Source organism: Phalacrocorax carbo, chromosome 3 (assembly GCF_963921805.1).
Source record: "Phalacrocorax carbo chromosome 3, bPhaCar2.1, whole genome shotgun sequence".
Lineage (NCBI taxonomy): Eukaryota > Metazoa > Chordata > Aves > Suliformes > Phalacrocoracidae > Phalacrocorax > Phalacrocorax carbo.
Window position 1 is genome coordinate 95,981,186 of NC_087515.1, and position 21,736 is coordinate 96,002,921.

Consider the following 21,736-nt stretch of genomic DNA (forward strand, 5'->3'; position numbering starts at 1 on the left):
ACAAAGTTGTGCCTATGTAGACGATGCGTTGCCTAACTGAGTTAACCACATGAAATGTCCAAGATTAAAAGCAGCAAACATGAACCTTTCTCATGAGCACAAAGTGCTGAACTTGCTGTTGAACTACCATTGTAAAAGAGGGATTCCTTGTACTGTGTATCTATACAATGGATTTATATCTTCCTTTGCCAAAATTATTTGTATTCATATCTGATTCTTAGGAAATTATCACCTTGAACAAAGGATGAGGCTTCACTACCCAGGAGGCAGCAGTCCTTACAGAAGAACCCCAAACACAGTTCCAATTTTGGTCCAGAGAGTGAAGTCAGACCCAGCTGCAGACATCAACAAAGCCAGATCCTGTCCCAAATAGGCAGCTTAACGCTGGTTATTTGGATTTACTATTATCGCTTTGTCTTACTGCACTGTGCCCTGAGACCTCTGCTGAGACCACAGAGATTCTCGGGAGAAAAGCCTAGAGACCATCCCAACACACAGGAAAGGAGTGTCACCAAGACAAGAAACTACCTGAAGAAAGAAGATGGGACAACTGAAGGGAAGAGAAAAGCATTATCTCAATTTAACAAATGCAGACCTGAGGTACAAGCAGACTCCAACTTCTCCAGAGTGGCAGCACACACAGGTTAATTGTATCTCAAGTCTCTGTCCAATAACTTAACATCCAGACTGATTATTTCCTAAAGTGAAATCCAGAAATCTCAGAGTAGCACTAGAAGAACAGTGACAAATTTTCTGGATGACAATGACTGATAATTGCTCCTGACACTTGTTACAGGCTACCAGAGGTCTTCCAGCTACAGTTACACTCAGCATCAAGGTAACACAGTGCACCTTTGAAGAAAGTCAGATACACTGATTGTAATTTCTAGCAAACAAGCAGCTGAATTAGCAAATTTCCATCACAGTTAGCACTTCTGGCAAGTCCCTACCCTCAGAGTTCACCCAAAAGCACTGAGGACTTGGGAACTGAATCATTAAGTTGTCTTAAAGTGATCCCTCCAGAACTGCTGGATCCCAGCATGTGCTCTGGGTATTGCCTATCAGTTGTGATTAGACAACTCAGTATCAAGGGCTGGTAGCTTTCAGGTGTGTCACATTCATTTAAAAGAAAGGGAAAAATTATATTTTCAGAAGAATAGTATCATTAATCACCCTGCTTTTGCAATGGATGACCACTAAGATATGTGAGTATGTATCACAGCATCACTCCCATATCCTGACTTCTTGAAATTCCAAATTTCAAAATTAGCAGACACATGCTGGTACAGAAGCAAGATATCACTGATAAACCAAGTAGATGATGGTGAAATTTTGTTTCTATCAAGAGTGCTTATTCTGTAATTTTGGGGAAGAAATACGAAACTGTCAGTCCCAAGCTACAACATATAACACATTTGAAATACCCATGTCTTTCCTTAGTACAACCCCCAGGATATCCTAGCACACTCAAACTTCTTCCCCAGCAGGCCTATGTATTTATGTGTCTCTGCCTCTCCCTCACTTTTTTTTTTTTGGCTAATGATTATCACACATTCAAGAGTTTGTTTTTTTTTTTGGGGGGGGGGGGAGCTGCTGCCTCTTTGTATGCACACTTGTGGTCAGCAGCAGTCTGTGAACAATAAGATTTGCTTGTGTAGCTGTGAAGACACGAACACATGTATTGCAGTTTCAGATTTCATTGTGCATCCCTCATCAAGCACACTGGAGCAGACACCTGTTCCATATTAAAGCCCGCATCCTTCTATCCTTAAGGCCATCCAAAACAGCACAAACTTAAGTTTAGTACAAGATTGTCTGCTGCAGTCACCTCTCCCAAATCTAGCACTGATACCCTTCTTTGCCTCTTTGTATGGCCTCAAGCTGTGTCAGGGGAGGTTTAGATTGGATATTAGGAGAAATTTTTTTACTGAAGGAGTGGTCAGGCATTGGAATGGGCTGCCCAGAGAGGTGGTGGAGTCACTATCCCTGGAGGTATTCAAAAAATGTGTAGATGTGGCACTTCAGGACACGATTTAGGAGACATGGTAGTGTTGGGTTGATGGTTGGAGTTGATCCTAGAGGTCTTTTCCAACTTTAACGATTCTACGATTCAAATCCACCTTCTGGCTGCAAAGATACAGGATGACACTACTGCTTATCTGTTTCTCATCACAGTTTGAAAAACTTGTTACTTTCTCCAACATCTAGAAAAGAAAGAGCTAAACCGGCCCAGGAGAGTCAAGGTTTAGTTCTGTGTTAACCACAGTATTACTGTGTGACAATCTTTAATTGTGAAAATAGGGTTCATACTGTAGCCAAATGGGCCTTCTACATTGAGAAAAAAGGGCAATAAAGAGCTTGAAATACTCTCCTCTTCTCCTTTTCAGCTGTTTCAGAGGATGCAGGACCATACGGTGCAGGACCAAGGCAGACCCTTCTATGCCACCTCTACAGGATCAGGATATAGGTGCTGTTTCCTCTCTCCCCTCCCTTTCCATTGTGGCACTGAGGAAAATGCAGAGAGGATGTTCCAGGTGACGGGATGAGTGCTAGAAGCGGCCAAGCAGACCCCTGATACCAAGGAGCGCAGAGGGTAGAGTAAGATTGCCTACCATCGTGTTTGCTCATCCCAAATGACACTGTGCAGCCTATGAGATTATGCACCTATGTGGCTCACCTTAAATACTAGAGCAAAGGTTTCTAATGCTGTCTCCCATACTACTATATAGAACATGCATATGCACACACACACAGATACCAGGGAGACCTCTACGCACTGCCTGGGGACCGAAGAGTTATCCCTATCCACCAGAGAGTGGTACTGGGGAAAAACTACAGAAAAGTACCAGGAAGATTTCCCAGCCAAGAGCAGATGCTACTTCAGCAAAGCAGGGCCTTTACACATTCAGAGCACTTTCTACGGTTTTGATTAAGGTCTCTGCTGTACAGTCATCTCTTTGCCCCAGTTGTTCTTCCTTCTCACCTGCCCAGTCTTTTAGCTGTACTTGTACCCTCGCCTCAAACTTCAACATCCTGTACTCCCTCTTCTTTCCATTCAGCTGATTCCTTTTAGCTCCATTCTTCACCCACCCAAAAAGCAGAGATGCCACCTTTAATTAAAAGCAGAAACACACAAACATGCACCATTCCCTGAGGCACCGAGCCTGCACAGATTAATATGCACATACACAGAACTTCCAATATGTCAGGCTGGAGATGACAAGGCTGGACAGACGCAGGGGACGTGGCACCCTGCCTATAAACCTTGAGACTAACAGAACGTTTAGTGCTGCCTTACAGCTGATCTACTTGTGCTCTTTATACCTCATCTCCCTTTTGCCTGCTTACTCTGTTAGGAAGGTAAACTCCTGGTGTGGGGCCTTTCCACAACCCTCTATGATACAGCTCCTGTGACAGCAGGGGCCTTTTCCTAACCAGAGAAAGCACTCCTCTTATAAGTAGTAAGATTAAAGCAAATTCTAAATATTCAAAACCACAAAGGCCCCAAAATTCTGAGACTGAGTTAACATGGCAAATTATTTTGAAAAATAATAATGTGGATTACTACTATCAGGTTTAGGAACTCTAAGATGTTTCCAAGTCCTCTGCTACAAACAAGGAGGAAGCCTAGCCACCCTCCTGTTAAACCAGACCAGCTCTCTTACATGGATCTACCTTTCAAAGGGAAGCCAAAGAGTAGTTAGGTAATACTATAAAATGCTAATTTTCTGGGAACGTTGAATTCAAATGCACCAAGGTGTCCAGTTCCTTCTTCAGTCAAGCTAACCCGTGTTTCCGGATGCTCTCACTGCACCATCCGAGCCTGCCGAAATCCGGGAAAGCAGCTCTGCCAAGCCCCAAGGATCTGAACCTCATGACTCAGACCCCTCTCTTCACAGTCATGAGGCTGGCTCACACCCTGAGCATCTCCGAACCTTTGTATTTTCTACTTGCCCTCTAATTTATTTATTTTCACACTGAAAATAAATGTTCACCTCCTCCTGATTTGTGTGCTTAACCATCTCCAGTTCAAACCCAAAGTGAAACAGACACATAAATACACAAGTCCCAGGTCTGCTACCAATGGATCCATCACTTTTCATTACCCAGTTCTCAGTGTGCAGAAGTGCTATTTTATGCTTGTTCTGTACTAGACGAACAGGCAGCTGCATCACTCACAGCCTACTTCCAGGCTCCCATCCCAGCTAATTCCAGCCTTCCCCTCACATCTCTCTCCTGTCATACATTTCTCCTCTGATCGCCGCAGACCCGCCTATATTCCCTATAAGTCTAACTTTTTGTGCTTTAAGGGACATGTAACTTCTTAGTTTCCCACACACGTGCAACATGCTTTCCCCTTTCCTGCTGTCCCTCACAAGGCCATAGCCTGCACTCTCATCTTCTCTCCTCATTTTTTCTCTCCCACGGCAACTAAGCAACCATAGCTTTTCTAGCGAATAGCCTTGCCAGCGCAGTGCAAAATGCTGACTATTTTGCAGTCTTTTCTCATTAATCTGGTGGTTACCTTGTGAGGACATTTAAAACACCTTAGCTAGCATGAGACTCAGTATTAACACAGTAAAATAAAATAAGGATTTTATCAAACAAAGTATCTCAGTTTCACTAGTGGCAGCTTAATGATAATTCACATACAAAAGGTACTGCTTCTCATGTGGAGGGAAACGTGCTCTTACCTCAACCACCATAATATTATTTGAGAAATGAGAGATCCCCAAAGGAAAGTCGGCGACCTCAAAAATCCCACAGGACGGATCTGGAGAAAGTGGCAGCCTGTTGCACAGGTCTGAAAACAAAATCAGACCTGTCAGCTGAGCTGAAACTTTTGCCATTGCTGTCTGTGTCCAGCAATGAAACCCAGATGGTCGGGGGACTGCTTCCAGCTGAGGAAATACCCACCCATGACGGGCTCGAGGGAGCTTCAGGCCAGTCAGCTACAGAAACCTCCTCCTGCTCCCCAGCTCCCTCCACTCCCTGCTTCCCACTGCTGCAAAACCTGGTTTCAAGTATCAACCAGCTTCCCACCCTTTCCTCCCCCCTCCTCTGGGGGACAGATGAAGACAAAAAGGGTTACCACTGGACACCTCAAATAGTAGCAGGCACCTGCGTTCAGACAATGAAATCCCCTCCTGGGAGACACAAGCATGGCTTCTGTGCTGTCACCACACCTCCAGGGATAGCGCAGACATACCCTCAGCCACAACTGGACAGTGCTTTGTATCTCTGAACACCGACCACAGTTCATCCTCTTAGCAAGATTTTATGAGCTGAGCATGACATTTGCACTGAACAACACTGCAATTTCCTCACAGTTTTTCAGGAAGCTCACCTTAAACAGAAATGCAATTTAATATGCATAGAACGGCTCTTTAACTCAACTTGATGTTGAGGATTTTATCAAGAGCATGATTATAATGCCTGGAATGAGGAAAAAGAAAAAACTTCATGTGTTCCTAAAATATTACAGATTGAACTCTGACGTACTATATATATTGTATGTAATAGGTAGGATGTGTATGTAATATATATCAGTGTAACCATGATGATTTAAACATCTGGAAGGTAAGTAAAGTTGAAAGCTATAATGAAAAATATGTTATGAGATAAAGACACTCACACCTTCATAAATTGGTTTAGAATTCAACTGGGAAGGACTACAGTATTACAGGGCATAATTTGAACTGCCTTCTAGTGAACAGACAGTAGTAGTACTTTTCAGGTTTACAAAAGTGTAACAAAACATATATTGGGAGCTAATAAAAACTAGGAGGCTGATAGCCCTGGGATGCAGCTCTCTGAAGGACAAACATCTTGATATCAAATAAGAAGGGCACAACTTCACAATATTAAAAACTGCAGACTGCTAGATTCAGACAAACTGTGGTAACACAGCAAAAAAAAGCTCTCCCATATTCTCAGTGGCATCAGCTTTAGCCTGGAGGAAAAACTACTTTTCCTTTTCCTTCAGGGAAAACACTTTTAATTTTCTTGTTCATTCAGTACTTGGCCTCTGACAAAGGAGTCAAAAGGGTGGCAGTTACCGAAGTCACTTATTGATTTTCTTGGTTTATTTATGAATGCCAGACATGCAAGGACCTGTCTTCAAAATTTAACACCTGGTATTTTACACCATTAAGTAAATTGCCAGGAAGATCAGTTCCTTTCCACCTCTGCAACTTTCACATAATGAACGAGCTGCCCTCGCAGAGAGTTTATCAAATTTTAGCTTTCATAGAAAGCTCTAAAATTTAGGGGCCTTCTAGCAAAGCTGTGTGTGGAAGTTCCCTGTCTTCTTTCATTCAGGAAGGCTTTCTTCTGTAGTCTCAGTTGACCTCCATTCTTCTACCAGTACACATGAAGGAAACTGCTTTAAGCTGAAATATATGCAATAGGAAGCAGAGGGAAAAGTAAAAAGGCACAGTATGAGATCAACAGGACAGTCTTCAAGGGTAATCCCATGTACAATATGTTGCAGTAATCCAACGCAAGGTGACAGAAATCATGAATCACTCTGACAAGGTCTTGACTCCAGAGAAATATGGCAAACACTTAAATGCAGACAGAAAAAAAGCATACTTGACCATAAATTCTGCAAGGAGAGAGCTGAAAGCATTGCCAAACTGCAAACGCTGTAAAAAATAAGAGGACAAACCCCCTCAATAATAGGAAGCACTACTGTTGCTGTTGTTCTCAAAATTCTTCCCTCATATTAACTTCATTAATTTTATTTTACCTCGAGGAAACCTCAGCTTTTTTACTTTTGATCCCATACACGATAAATACCAGGAAAGAAAGGATCAGATCACCTTTGTTGAATGAAAGAGAGCGCACTGTCTCATCTACCATGTAACTAGAATTCCCCAGCTCCTTTTCCACATGGACCACTTAAACCTGTTCAAAGGGATAAGCTTAGAACTTGAAACATCCCCTCCAGAAAAAGGGATGTTACAGGTGAACAAAACTGTAAATTCACTGCTGATTCACTGAACTGGTCAGCCCAGTCCAAACCGTTCCTGGTGAAAGTTGTTTTACAGTGAGTGCTCTAATTGTTTGAAAGCAATTTTGTTACAGGAGGGTGTTTTGCTTTAAGCTAACGTAGTTTAAAAAAAAAAAAAGCTAAATAAATTATGAAGACATTTTGCTTGTCAATGAGAGAGCTTTTAAATATGAAAACTACAATCAATATCAAATCATCTAAAAACACAAAATACAAGAATCATAATATGCAAGTGAGGTTCTATATTTCTAGAATAGATTTCTCATTAAAAAATCAATATCTAATTTTGCTCTGAAATATAAGAAAAATTTACTGTGCTTTTAATCTCAAAGGAATTTACACACTCTTTACATGTACACTATCAGAATCAATTCATATAACTCTGCAATCTCCACCTCTGAGTGAATACAGTTCCTTTCTATGAGTATATTGAAAAACAGGGGTTTTTTTTAGAAAACAAAGGAAAACAAAGTACACAATTAAGGGTGCAGGAAATTAGGGGCACACAAAACAGGAAGTAATTTTTAAAAATACAGATACACTTTTGAACAGTGATAAGATTTTTCCAGAAATGTAGGTAGCTATGTCTTAGTTTCACTTTCCTGAAGTTTATTTTCTCCATAAAGCCTGGGGAGTAACTGAACAGTTACTAAATGCATTTGAGAAAAATGTGCTTCTTTCTGCAAAATACAAGACTTACAGGGACGTACCCCATCTAAACAGACTCAACAACATGTAAGTCTTACTCCAGTTAACAGATGTGCTGCCAGTGACAACTGTTCCAAGGCAGAGACTCACTGAAGTTAATCAAACTCAGCACAGGCACAAGCACAAACCAATACAGTGGTTTTCTAGTCCATGGCAGCAACTTGTTCAGCTGTGTCACCTGTCATGACATGACTGCAGGCAAAATTGTTCCCAGTTTTCAGCTCCTAATCAAATTTCACCAATGCAATCTGCATATTTCAAGCAATGCTAAGCAACATAATGTCGCAATTAAAGTCCATAAAAGAACCTGTACATATTTCCGTACAGCCTGGTTCCAGATCCTTAGGCACAGGCACACATACACATACAAAATCTCTTCTGATTCTCATCCATAAAGTGCAAACCCATTACCCTGATACTTTGCAGGTGGCATCCAGGGCCAAAATCAATAGAGTTAAACTAGTATGATCTAGAGTTCTCATAAATTCTCTCCTTTCTTCTCAACTGCCTAGCCTCATGCACCATGCACTCCATCAACCAGCTGCCTTCTTGTTCTACATCTACAGCTAAAAACACATAGCCGGAGAACACTAAACTGTATAGCTGAAGTTTGTCATGCAATGTCAAAGTTTTTGCAATAAATAACAGTACCAAGGAGACTTATCACCTAAAGGAACCAAAATACTCGTAGATTGTTCATGTCCTTTTACCACTCAAGCTTTCAGATTATGGTTTCATCTACATCAGGGCAATTTCATTTAATCAGTACAAAATTTAGCCTCCTGATGTCAAATGTCAAAATTATTCTAAAGTTCATACCGCAAATATGCAAAAGTGCAATGTTTTTATTTTGAAATAACTTCATATGAAAGGCTAACTAAAAACCTAGAGAATAGTGAATATAAATGAAGAATGACTGCTCTCCTAGTACATACAAGTGCTAAAGAAATTGTGCAAAGAAAATATATTAGAAAGCTCCGACAGCTACTATGTCTGGTTGCGTGTAGGTCTTGATGTTTTTTCCAAGACCAATGGAATCATCAAAAGGAAACAGTTATACTAACAAATCATGGCTTGAAACACAAGTAAACATATTCAACCATCCAGTTCCAAAATGGCCTTTTGGTACATAAACTGCTTCATTGTAATTTCTTTCAGAAGTCCCATCACTAATCATTCACTCTGCAGAATACTTTCACATGATTAATACATACTGATACAAATAGCCTCTAGTTAAATCTTTGGATTTTTTGGATAGTATAGTACTGTAGGTTTGCTAAATATCTGGAAAGAGAACAATGTATCAATATAAACATTACAAAATCCTAGTTTATTGATATGATTTTTGAAGCCTCCACAGTATATTTAAAGACTTTAGAATTAATATATATTTTACAAAAATGTAGACGAAATCTTTATGAGCAGTGGCTACAAAATTTGTAATGCTTGCTAGGCTCATAGGCTAAACAAGGTTTGTAAAAAAATGTATCTTTTATTAGACCTGCTAGTATAAGATGTAGACAGACTTCTGGGTACACAATTCCTTTGTCTGATCAATTCAGAATAAGTAGTATTGGTAACCAAGAGAAATACTTGAGAAGACACTTCACACTTTGGTCATTCAAGCATGTGAAGACTTCCATTAGCAATTCTCAGAACAAACAGAGCGCTCTGTTTCTTGCTAGAAGCGTACTAGATTTTTTTCTCTGCAATATAATAGTACTTACACTAAAATAGCGTGATTGGGCTGTGTTGCATTCATGAGCAATGTCCTAATAAATTTCACATAATGAAGTTTAGAAAAATAATTCTCAGTTAAGGACCTTAAAGTAAGTAATGGTCTTTTGATGCAAGGCATTTAAACCACCATACTAACTAGAACTTGGTGGTCATCTAAAGCCCAAAATACAGAGAAAATTATTCTTTGGTTACACCCCAGCTCCTCAAAATTTGAAACAGTTAATTTGCTATACACCCACCACTGTCATCATTAAACAGTGGAGCTCTGTCTGCTAGGGTCACTCCTGATCAAAAAGCAGTTCTCAGGGCATACACTCATCTTCAGTGATTCCAAGAGAGCTTAACATAGGAAAGATAGACCAAAAAAATTAGGAGATTTCAAAACACTACAAATTTTTACTGCAGATATCTGAAAAAAACATACAGAGACAGACACACTCCCCTATCTTCAATAGTATTAACAATGCTTATCATAAGCAAAAGTGCACAAAAGTCCTGACACTGAAAATAAGACACACCTTATGTGAACAAACTCAGAAATGAGTGCCAAAAGAGATGTTCTAATTCAATCTAGAACTGTCTGGAAACAGCTATTCATCATGCCGTGTCTCTTCATGCCTCTGAAGTGGCGAGTGTATGAATGCTTTTGTGTGTGTCATTATTCTGAAAATTGCAACTAGCTTTTCTTGCCTCTGTAACAGTGCCAAAAAATATATTTGGAACATGGCTTTCTTGTTTAAAACTCTCTCTGGACTTAAGTATCTGAAATGCAATCAAATTTTGAGGATGATTACTTCAGTTACAAGTACAAAGAATTACAATGCTATCCTATCATGTTGTGCAAATTATCTTACCCAAGTAACTATTAAAGCAAACTGATAGTGGTAGTCTTTTCTGCTGTTTGTTGTGAGAACCAAAAATAACTCTGACTAACATTTACTGCCTATATTCCAAAACTAGGCAACACCATAAACATTGCATAATATTTTACCATACCTGTGAGGTATAAAAGAAGGGATAAAACAATCGTAACTCTTGACAGATGCAGAGATCTGATAAGCTATCTGCATCCTTACAGATCTAATAGATGGACCTGACTGGGGTAAAATCACACAGTGCTGATGAGGTGTAAATCATTCCAGTAATGGTAAATTATATGCAACTACTTCCAAAAAGCAGAATGAAACCACTCTGATTGTAACTGATCACATAAGATTTTCGTATATGTTTTATCACCACTGGGAATTAGAGTCAAACTGTAGGCACTCAAGCTTTTTCCCCCAAAACGCAATTGCATGCCAGCATCTATTAATTAAAACTAGTAGGCCCAGGGGAGAAGACAAATACAGCGGGCACCAGTGGGTAGTGCAAAGAAGGTAAAATTGGCTAGAAATTAGAACTGGCTCTAACTATAGGCAACCAAAAACAAAATCTTGATTTTGTCATTTTCCACCTTTGATAGCAACTGCATCCCAACAAGCCTGAATACAAGGGAAGCAGTATTTTTAAATAGCCTTTTCTTAAGGTATTAGGTTCAAGTCTTAAAATGCTTAGTAACAGCCTGATGAAGGAAGCACACTACATCTTTGTTAGTTACTTTCCTGTATCCAAGGATGCAAAAAATTCTTCACATGAGCCTTCAGAAATAAAAGGGCATTGACAAGACTGACAATTTCAAATCTCTCTTAATGTTGTTCTCCCTCTGCTATTTTTCAGAAAAACAACCAACAGGAGGTACCCTCCCCCTCTAGAGAAGAGGTCTCTTCTGCATAATTCCTTTTAAGATCTGGGTTTATAACAATCCCGTACTTTGAGAAGTTCCTGCCCAAAGATCATGTTCTTTCACCCAGTCTTCTTCTTCACTCTTCTGCTGGACACAGATAATGGCCATGAATTTGTAGGCTCACAGATTTCTGAGTGAGAAAGTATTAGTGCAACGTCAGACAAAGCCAGGCACGAAGCTCTGGAGGCTTCTTGTATCAAGTGGAGAATCACGTGGGAAGACACATGCACAGAAATAACGCCCTGTGCATTTCAATAAAACCACTGCAACTGGGGCCAGAAAAGAGCTCTGAACAGAAGCCTGCACTTCAGACCTTCCAAAATGTCAACACATGCCCATCTGAAGCCCAAGTCTAGAATATGGTAGGGATGTTTATTACTGCCTGTCATCCCCTGTCACCTCCCTCTTCTATATATAGCTTTTGAGGAAATTCCTATGAATCTACTATTGTCTGCTGACAGTCTCCTGCCTTGGTGGTGAGAGAGCCCCCCAGTAGAACAGTCAACGACTGCCTCATAAATGCCTTACTGCATGACTGTGTGCACTTCTGAATACATTTTGCCTGTATATAGTAGTCTCCTTGGACTACTCAGTCCACCTTCCTGCTTAAAAATCAATTCTCTGAAGTTCCCTGAAAGTCATTAAAACCCCCCTTGCAATTCTGAGGTCACCATAGTTGTCTCTGATTAGCACATCTTTCTAGCCACATCTGCCCTCTCAGAGTGGTGAAAACTTGAAGTTTCAAATGCTGTTAAATTCTTTCTGATTCTTCCATTGGCCAAAAGGCAACAATAGTTTCTGCACTGTTCAATTCCCTCTCTTCCTCCCTGAGTGAGAGTCTTTGACAGTAAACAGAAAGGGGCTGGAAGCAGTGACCAGAAGCAATTCTCCCCCTCAATGATTCAGACTGAGTTGAGAACACATTAGATACTGGTCTCCCTCGTAAGCTTTCAAACATTCAACAAAGGGACATGTGAAGTCTTGCACAAGGAGAGGACTAATCCCGTGCACCACTACATGCTGGGGGCCAACCAGCTGGAATGAAGCTCTGCAGAAAAGCAGCTGTAGATTCCTGATCAACACCTAGCTGAGCATGAGCCAGCAACATGCCTTTGCAGCAAAGGCAGCCAACACCATCCTGGGCTGCATTGGAAAAGCATTCCCAGCAGATTGAGAGAGGTGATCTTTCCTCTCTGCCTCAGTGCTGGTGAAGCCACATCTGGATGCTAAGTCTAGTTCTGGGCTTCTTAGTACAAGAAAGACATGGACATACTGGAGCAAGTAGAGCAAAGAGCCACAAAGACGGGTAAGGGACTGGAGCACGTCACATGAAGAAAGGCTGAGAGAGTCAGCACTGCTCAGCCTGGAGAAGAGAAGGCTCACGGGGATCTTAATGTGTATAGATCCCCAGTGGGGAGGAGTCAAGAGGACAGAGCCAAACTCTTCTCAGAGGTGCCCAGTGACAGGACCAGAGGCAATGGACACAAACTGAAACACAGGAGGTGCCATCTGAACATCAGGAAACACTTTTTACTGTGAGGGTGGCTAAACACTGGGAAAGGTTGTCCAGCAAGGTTGTGGAGTCTCTGTCCTTGGAGATACTCAAAAGTCACCTGCACACAGTCTCGGGCTACCAGCTCCAGGTGGCCCTGCTCTGAGCAGGCGGCTGGACTAGACAATCTCCAGACTCCTGCCCACAACCACAACCTGAACCACAACCATTATGTGATTCTGTGAAAATGCAGTCCTCCAGGAGTAAAATCATTTCACCATGGATTTGTACACTCAAATGTCTCGATCAGAGTTGGCACTGCCAGGAAGAAGCATAAAGTAATATTCAGCCAGTCTGTCTGGGTGATTCCAGGGGCTTAAACTACCCATGCACACAGTAAGCAACCTGCATTCTGCTCCCTGCTCCATCACAGAGCCTGAAACATGGTGCTTCCAAACCCCCGCAAATACAAAGAAAGAAATAAACATTTCAAGCAGCTGAATTGACAGCATCCTCCATTCCTCCTATTCCACTGCACCGGAAGTGAGATTCGTGGGACCAAAGAAAGAATAAGCAAGAGGGAGTCTGACTCAGAGGAGGGAGTCTTGGTAGTGTTTATCTATTTTATCCTTTAATTCCTTAGTGCCAAATGCACTACCATTTCCCAGAACTCCCACTTCCTCTTTTGTCTTCTCAGTGGGATTAAAGATAGGCTTTAGATCCTTCATCCTAAAGACAGGATAAAGGCAGACTTCCTCGCGATGGCCCCTTGACTCTTGCTTTTATTTCTGCAAAGTGGCCCAGTTACAACAGAAGGGATGAAGAATGATCCTACCTCTCCCTTCCCTACTGTTTATAGAAGGGCAATTATCATCAGGGGATTTACAGCATTCAGGCTAAGAAGGTCTTGGAACCCTACTCCCTTATTTTGCCCATAAGTACTATACAAAATAAGGGTGGCAGCAGCCGCCACTGTGTTTTGAGCACTATTCAATGTTTTCTGACAATGTTAGGTGTGGTCCAAGTGTTAGAAATGGAGAGGAAAACAAATTGTCTCTAGGAAACTGGTTAAGAGCACATGCCTCCTGGCCAAGCTGTTAATCTTCAGAATTACACAGCTAGTAGTTGAGGTTGGAAAATTCCAGGTGCAGATAGGAAACAATATAGGGGTTGTCTTGAGATCTCTGAAACAGAGATTCTCACCAAATTCAAGTGACTTCAGGGTTTAGCAGTCCTGAAAAGTAACTAGCTCCAATACCCTTGTTGATTATAGAGACCTGAATTCTGCTAAAATCAAGTTTGTGCACACTAGATGGTCAAAATAGGGTGTTAGGACCAAGTTCTTCGTAATTATTAACTGCCACTCCCATCACAAGTCTTGAAATAACTCTCTTAAGATCTTGGAAGGTTTCAAGTACCTGCTAGCCTCTAATGAACCTATTCTATCAGAGTTACAAAACAACAAAGAACCTATGTCTCTTGAGTTAAGTTTCCTACTATTGCCACTACCTTGGCAAACAACCTCTTTCACAGTCTTGTGAAATCCCATCAGAAGGGCAGTAAGAGCTTTTATCCCCACCTAAATTTGCTCCAGAAAATTACTGCCATGGTAACTAGGAACCTTCATCTAATTTCTGACCAAAATTTGTCTAAGGTTGATTTATAGCTGTTCTGCCTTTGATAAGCCACTGTTCCACCAGGGGTGGACAAAAGTACTTTGGCTGTCCCAATGTATGGTCCTGTTGGGCTGTGAGAGTCTACCACAGAACAGAACTGGAACTCAACCAGCTGCGTTCACAGCTGCCATGGCTTGCACGTAGTACTTAACTAACCCAGTGAGATAAGGCACACAAGCAAACTTCAGCTTACGTACATATACATATAAATATATATAGTTCTGTGATTTGCCTATGACTGAAATTTGCTGTATATTAGGCAGGGTTGTTTCACTTCAAGGTACCTTATACCCACAAACAATACAGTTATCTCAGGCTATCCAGTGTTTAAAAGTTTAAAGTGTACGTTCAAACTATTTTTCCTTTAAAACTGTTCCCCTGCCCCGTTTTTGCAAACGATGGTTTGTTTCTCTCTTCAGCCACCTTGAAAACTTTCCCTATCACACTTCCTCACAATTTGTTAGTCACATCAGAGCGACCTGTAGGGCAACATCTGGACTTCAGGCTAGACACATCAGCCACTCAACATGAACCTCTTCCCTTTCAGCTACAGGAGTATTTACTATGTAAAGCGGGAAAAATGCCTCCAATGTTAATTAGTTTGCATCGGAGGCCATGGCACATTCTACTACTGTCCTACGCAAACATTTATTCATACAGGAGCAGCAGAAGCTTGGGTCTGTAAGGCCAATCTCCAATTAAAAGAGTTGCTAGAGACTAGTCTTCAGAGATACCTGCAAAATCCGGCACAGTCAGTGTGAAATGGGGAAACAAGAATGGATGGGAGTTCAGTCTACCATGGTAAAGCCCCACCTTCTCAACAGACTGCTCTCCATGCTGCTGGGAAATGTCTGGCAGGCAGGAAGGTGAAGCTCTCCCAACCACAGAGGAACAAAAAGGCAAAGCTCTCAAGCCCTGAGACGAGATCGTTCAGCACAGAGGGAGGAAGACCAGCTTCCTGCTCCCAGACCTCTCAGCACTTTAAACTTCTCTGACTCATTTGAAAAAAGGCTACATTAACAGCCCTGGGTAACCAGAAGCATGCAGCATGAGAGCAAGACAGCTCCTCTGCAAGGGGAACTCTTCCTGTTGGGCTTGACGTTGAGTTAGGCTCCTGGGCCCATAAACTTTTCATTCTTCTCTGTATGGGGAGCTAAAATGTTTCCACCAAGTGATAATGTAATGGCACTTGTCCAGAACACAGTTTCTTCAGGCTGGTAAGTGTACTGGGCTTAGGTAACTACTTCCTAACCACCAGGCCATCACACCTAAGGTAGCTGGAAGCGGTAACACTGCCTGTCCCCTACATGTTAGGAAAGCGGCCATCGCTGTGACAACAGCACTTTGAGTTCAGCACTGAGCATCAATACACATTAGACAGATACTGTATTAGCATCAGGTCTTTCAGAGGACTTAAACATATGACTATGTAGTTTGTGACTCCCAAACAGGCTTAGGCAAAAGGCACACAGCAAGCAACTCAGCAGCCAAGGCACTCACATGCTCTGGTCCTATATGCGCGGGACACACAGGAACACCCAGCTTCCAGGTGTATCATTACAGAAAGATTTCATGTACTGACTCAAGATGCCTCAGTTTCTACTTAGTGCCAGGTAAGCATCAAAGTGCTTATGTGGATTTGAGCCTTCAGTGCCATACACCAGGCTGGGACTGCACTTAATTGCACAAAGGCATGGATATGCTCCCAAGAGTACCTAGTGACACCGCCCCTATTACAGCAGGAATGCAAAACCTGTCTTTGGGTGCAAAGGCAATTTCAAGACAATTAACTGACATTAAAGTGTTCCTCATGCCAAGGTACACCTGTTCATAAAAAAAAAAAGGCAGTTAGAGGAACCTTCACAAAAGCCCCAACTCCTCAACACACTGCTCCAGGTCATAGGATAGCAGAACATTTCCCTTCCACAAACACCAACACAGTAGTTTGAAATCTGATATTGGAAGGGTAGGGAGGACAAGGTCTCTGCCACTGATCAGGTATACCTAGAAAAAGAAAGTCACACTGACCAGTACAAGTTGCATGCCTTTAATCTAAGTGTGTGACAAGCCCCGTTAGCCCCAGACTGCTGAAGGAAACTCGGCGGGCCAACAAACTATGGGTAGGGAAAGTTCCTGGAAAGAGACAAGCAGGTGGTTTCAAACCAAAGCATGCATTTATGCCTTTCTCCAGAGGAAGCAGAGAAAGCATGGCATTGTCCATAGTCCTGCTCCCTGCAACAGTGCCCTGCTCCCAGGCTGGCACACTGCAGTATGTGCTGATGTCAGCATGAACTGGCAGCAAGGTTTTACAAGAAGGCTTTTAGCTCCGAGTCAGAAACAGGGCTCAGGAAGAGAGAGAGGTACAGACCCAAGGGAGAGGGACACAGCCTTTTTACCCATGACCCTAGTCTCTTTCATTCCTCCTGAAATGCATACAGTCTACTCACAGGAACACCTCAAATTTGCCTAGATCCACAATTTTGTGATCGTCATGTCGAGAATGCAGTAGTTTAACCAATAATTTTCCCTGCTTTTTTTGCCATGAGGAGTGCTGGAAAGTGAAATTACAAGTACCATTTTAAAATTTTCCATTGCTATTGGGACATCCAGAACAGGAGAGAAATGCTGCACTCTTTTTAGCCCTTATGATTCATGAGACAGCACGTATCCAGCCTCCGATCCATCCAGGATTGAAGGTAGCCTAGTTTGCAACACAGATCAACTTCACTTCCAGGTGACATTACAGATTTGCATGTGGGTGTTACAGACAGAAACAATTTTCTGCAGGTGGTTTTAAATGAAAACTGGTGGCTTTTTTGCTGAGACATTTGGATAATCAGAAAAACTTTTACTGAAGATAACAGGAAGGGATGGTGACAATATATGATTTTTGTAATATAGCTGTGTCATCCGGGTAACACCATTGTATATTTCTAACAAACCTCTACAAAATTATGGAACTAAATTCTTGTCTCAAAATCCAATCTTAGAAGGGTTACTCTCTGGAAAGATGTGTCTAACTCTTGTCCCAAAAAGGAAGTAAGTGCTCTGTGTACAGAAAAGGCAAATGGTCTTAGAAAATCCAGTGGCTCTAAGAGTCGAATCATAATCCATATGAAAACTATTTGCTGTGACCTAATTTTTTAAAAGCTGAAGTGAGTAAAGAGGTTTGTAAGTTTCCCAACATATTTTCTATTAATTTCTGGCTCTTTATTAAAAGAAAAAAATCTATTTAAAAATCACAATTTCTCAGACCAATGGAGAGCCTAGACTGTTATTCCCATGAATTGACAGAATTGTTGCAAGGAAATAAACTTTTAACTTTGGGCATCACAAGCCTCTGAAGATAATATAAAGTTATTTCAAGCTGAATTCACACAGCACAATTTTTGACCTCTTCTAAAAATTGTATTTAAAGTATCCTAAATTCATTTAGTAAAACTGCTGAAGACTCGCATAATCTCACAGAAAGGGAAGCATCAGTCCAGAATTCAGAAATGCCAATGCAAAAGAAAAGCAGACTTTAAAAAAGGGGGGGGGGGGGGGGGGGGGGGGGAGGGCACAAGAGAAAGGAGGAAAATTTATCCTCTATCACACATTAACAAGAACAGGGCTGAGAAATTACCATCTCTACCAACAAAAGTTTATTCTTGCAGTGACTGTAAGATTTATAGTATTGCTCTACAACATCATCACAGAACCAGTAATCTTCTTCACCGAATAAAAGCTAAATATTTATAGGGAAGTAGTCGTGCTGGAGGACAAGGAATAGGAGAAGGATAAATGTAGTTTAGAGCCTTTGAGCTACTCCTTTATTTAATTTTCTTCTGATAAATAGAAACTGAGGAGGGATCCTTCATTTACATTGCCTTACATTGACTAATACAATGCAGTTTCACAAAACATTTCTCGTTTCAACCAGCCCCCCCTCCAAGACTAGCCACACCCCAAGCACAGTGAACAGCAAGAGCAAACTGAACTCTTCATCTCGGGCTGAGATCCAAACACCACGCTCGCAGCCTGAGACCCTCTCCTTGGCAATACGCAATGCTAGCAGCTGGGCCTCGGTCCCCGCCGCTGCGATCACCTCCGGTAGCCCCTGTAAAAATCCAGAGCCAGGCACCACCGGGAAGGGACGGAGACAGCAATATACCGAAACGCTGTCCCAGCCCCACCACGCGCAGCGTGCGGGGCCGAAGCCGGGAGCCCGCGGGGGGTTTGGTCCCCGCATCGGTCAGAGAAAGCCGCGGGGAAGAGCTGGCACCCGCATCGTCCCAGTGGGTATTTCTGATGCTGCCAAAAGAAACACCCAGATCGCATCGCACCTTCGGGACACCCCTTCCAAGCACAGGTGTACGTAACCAGCAGACAGTGAGATAAGGATACACCTCCCATGGCAGGGAGGGTCCGGGTAACGTCAGAGGTTTGCACGTATTCCAGTCACCTCTCCTACCGTTTTCCCCCCTTCCCGAGCGAACAGGCCTGACGGGTAGTCAGGAGAAACCCTGATTCTCCTCCACAGGCCACAGCTTCAATCTGTTTATTCTCATCACTCGCAGCAGGCAATTTGGTAATGTTACGTTTGAAGCCTCCTATTGACGGAGGAGGCTAGAAAATGTGGTCACATGCGCTGTTTGACAAGGATGGGGGAAGAGGATGAGAGAGAGAGAGGTTCAAAAGAGGCTGTGGGGACCCGGTTTCCAAACATGGCACCTACCCACGCCCCGCGCTCCCTCCCGCACCCCTCCCCGTGCCGCCGGCAGCGGGATCAACCCGCTCCCCCTCCGTCCCGCCAGCACGCACGCACGCACGCTTCCCCCCGCAACGAGCCGTGCGACTAATTGCGTGTATTTCCTAATCACGAACGCCCCGCTGCCCCCGCAGCGGCGAGGTGCCCTGCCGGGAGCGGGCGGGCCGGGGGGGCGGTCGGGGGCAGCCGCCTCAGCCCCGCGGCGGGCGGTGGCGGAGGCCGAGCCAGGCGGGGGCAGCACGGCGGCCGCGGAGCCTCCCGCACGCAGGGAAACCCCACCCAGCGGCCCCTCCTGACAGAGGCGGGGTTTTGGGGACCCCACAGGAATCCCACCTCGCCCCTCACCCCCATGGCGGGGTTTCCGCCCACCCCTCCGCCGCTGGTTCCCTCGGGGCGGGCGGGGAGGGCCGCCGTCCCGCTCCGTCCCGCCGTGCCGGGCTCCCCCAGCAGCTCTGCCTCGGGAGGAGCTGCCCGGGGTACGGGCAAGGGGACGGACGGACGGACGGGGAAGAGGAAGTTATGGGTCGGGAGCGGAGCGGGAGCGGGGCTCCGCAGCGCCAGCCCCGCTGAGGGGTCCCTGCGGGGCGGCCCGCCGAGCCCGGGCGTCGGGCACCGACCGGCTCCCGCTGTGGCAGCGCCCGCTCCCGCCCGCCGGCGATCGGCGCATGAATGAGTGCCTGAATGAATGAATGACTGGCGTCTGCTTACTTGAGCATGGCCTCTTCTTTCTCTTCCTCTTCTTTCTGCCGGTCCATCACTGCCATGATAATGTTCCTCTCCTCCTCTGTCAGGTGGCTCAGGTCGGGCAGCTCCTGCATCGGGGGGGGCACCGTGGGCGGGCGAGGGCCGCGGGGCCCCACAGAAGAAGACATTTTCTTTCCGCCTCTCCCTTACACCTTCTACCTTTGCACGGCAAACCAAGCCAGCCTCTCCTCCGCCCCCTTCACAGTGTAGTCCTCCGAGCAGCAGCAGCCGGCAGCTCTCTGGCAGCAGCGGAGGAGGCGGAGACCCAGCCTTTCATGGTTGCTTGCATCCACCCCGGCCCGGCTGCTGCTGCTGCCGCTTGCTCCCTTTGTTTCCGCGGCTTCAGGGAGCTCGGGGGCTGCCGTGCCGCCGCCCGCAGCCCATCCTCCCGGCGGTGGGCGTGCGTGGCGGGGGTGCAGTGGCGCGGAGGGCTCCCGACCGCCGCCGGCGGGCTGCGTGCGGGAGCGGGGACGGGGGGGCGGTGCGGGCCGGCCGGGAAGGGCGGGTGCTGCTGCCGCCGCCGCCGCCGAAATGCTCCGCCGCTGCGAGCCTGGCGCTGGGAGGAGTGAGGGACGGGGGGGGGGGGGGAGAGTTCGGTGCCGGTGAGGCGGAGTCCGAGGTCCGAGGCGCAGCGCTGCTGCCTCACGGGCGGCAGCGCTGCCTGCCCCTGCTGCTGGCCCTGCCCTGCCCTGCCCCTGGCGGGGACCCTCCCGCCGCCGCCGCCCCTCTCCCTCGCCCCGCGGTCCCACGGTCACGGCGTTGACCCCGGCCCTGCCGCCCTCCTCGCGTCCTCCTTGAGGTTTCCGCACGGCGGGGGGGGGCGGGAGCTCGCCGGAGTCCCCGCCAGGGCTGCGGCTCGCCCTGAGGCAGGGGCCACCCGAGGCAGGGGGCGCAGGGGCTGGCGAGCCGTGCTGCGGGTGGCCTGAGGCGCCGGGGAAGCCCTGGGCTCCCGGGGATGTCGCCGCTGCCTCGGGCGTGAGGCGTGCTCGGCCCAGCCCCTGGGGCTCCCGTGGCAGCTGCTGCCCCCTTGCCAGCTCTGTCACCGCCCGACCGTCCCTTCCTTGGGGTCCCACGCTTCAGCACTTTTTTCATTTGCTGCTTACACCCGGTCAGTGGCACTCACGCCATGGTCCCCCCACACCTCCCAGGGTGGTGGCGAGCGCACTTCACTCTCCGCATCTATCAGACCCATTTTTTCACTGTTGTGACCCACCAAAACTGTCCGTGAAACACGCCACAGTGCCAGCCATTCAAGTGAGGGGGTAGCACACAGTGGAACAAAACATTGTTTCCAGACAGAAAGAGCTTCCCTGCCAATTTCTGATCTACTAGCTCTGAGCAACTTGATTTTTGGGGTGCTGGTAATGAACACAACAGCCCTTCTCTATAGGAGATCATCTGCCTGTAATCCACTGGCCGGAAACCCCTGCCTGTAGCCCTGAAAGGTTCCGTGCTCAAACGCGTGCCTATCAGTGAATGAAATTGTTCAGGCTACTTAGAAATGCATAGCTGAAATATAGAGAAAACTGCACTTTCAAATAAAATGTGAACTACCACTAACATACGCTGACACTTAAGACCTCTCAGTCACGCTTCTGCCGAGGTCACAGCATGGAAACAGCTCTGGTTTCTAGAGAGATCGTCTGATGGGCACGAACCAAAGGAAAAAAAATCTATGCTGGCAGCGTTCAATGCTTCTTGCTGCCAAACTTGCCGGGTTTGGAATAGGGAGAGGGACCAGCTTTCAGCCAGCCACACTAATACCTCTCACGCAAATTCTGAGAGCTATGAACCTTTGTGACCTTTGAATTTGAGTGGAATTACTGTT

General features: G+C 45.1%; 1 protein-coding gene across 1 annotated transcript in view; it reads right to left on the reverse strand.

The window, feature by feature from the left end:
* RIMS1 (regulating synaptic membrane exocytosis 1) overlaps positions 1 to 20,371 on the reverse strand; it is a 354,008-nt gene extending 333,637 nt beyond the window's left edge. Inside the window, exon 1 of the mRNA XM_064447811.1 lies at positions 19,873 to 20,371. Coding sequence (XP_064303881.1) covers positions 19,873 to 20,036 — 164 coding nt within the window. The 5' untranslated portion in view covers positions 20,037 to 20,371. The remainder of the gene's footprint in view (positions 1 to 19,872) is intronic.
* Positions 20,372 to 21,736: the final 1,365 nt, after the last annotated feature.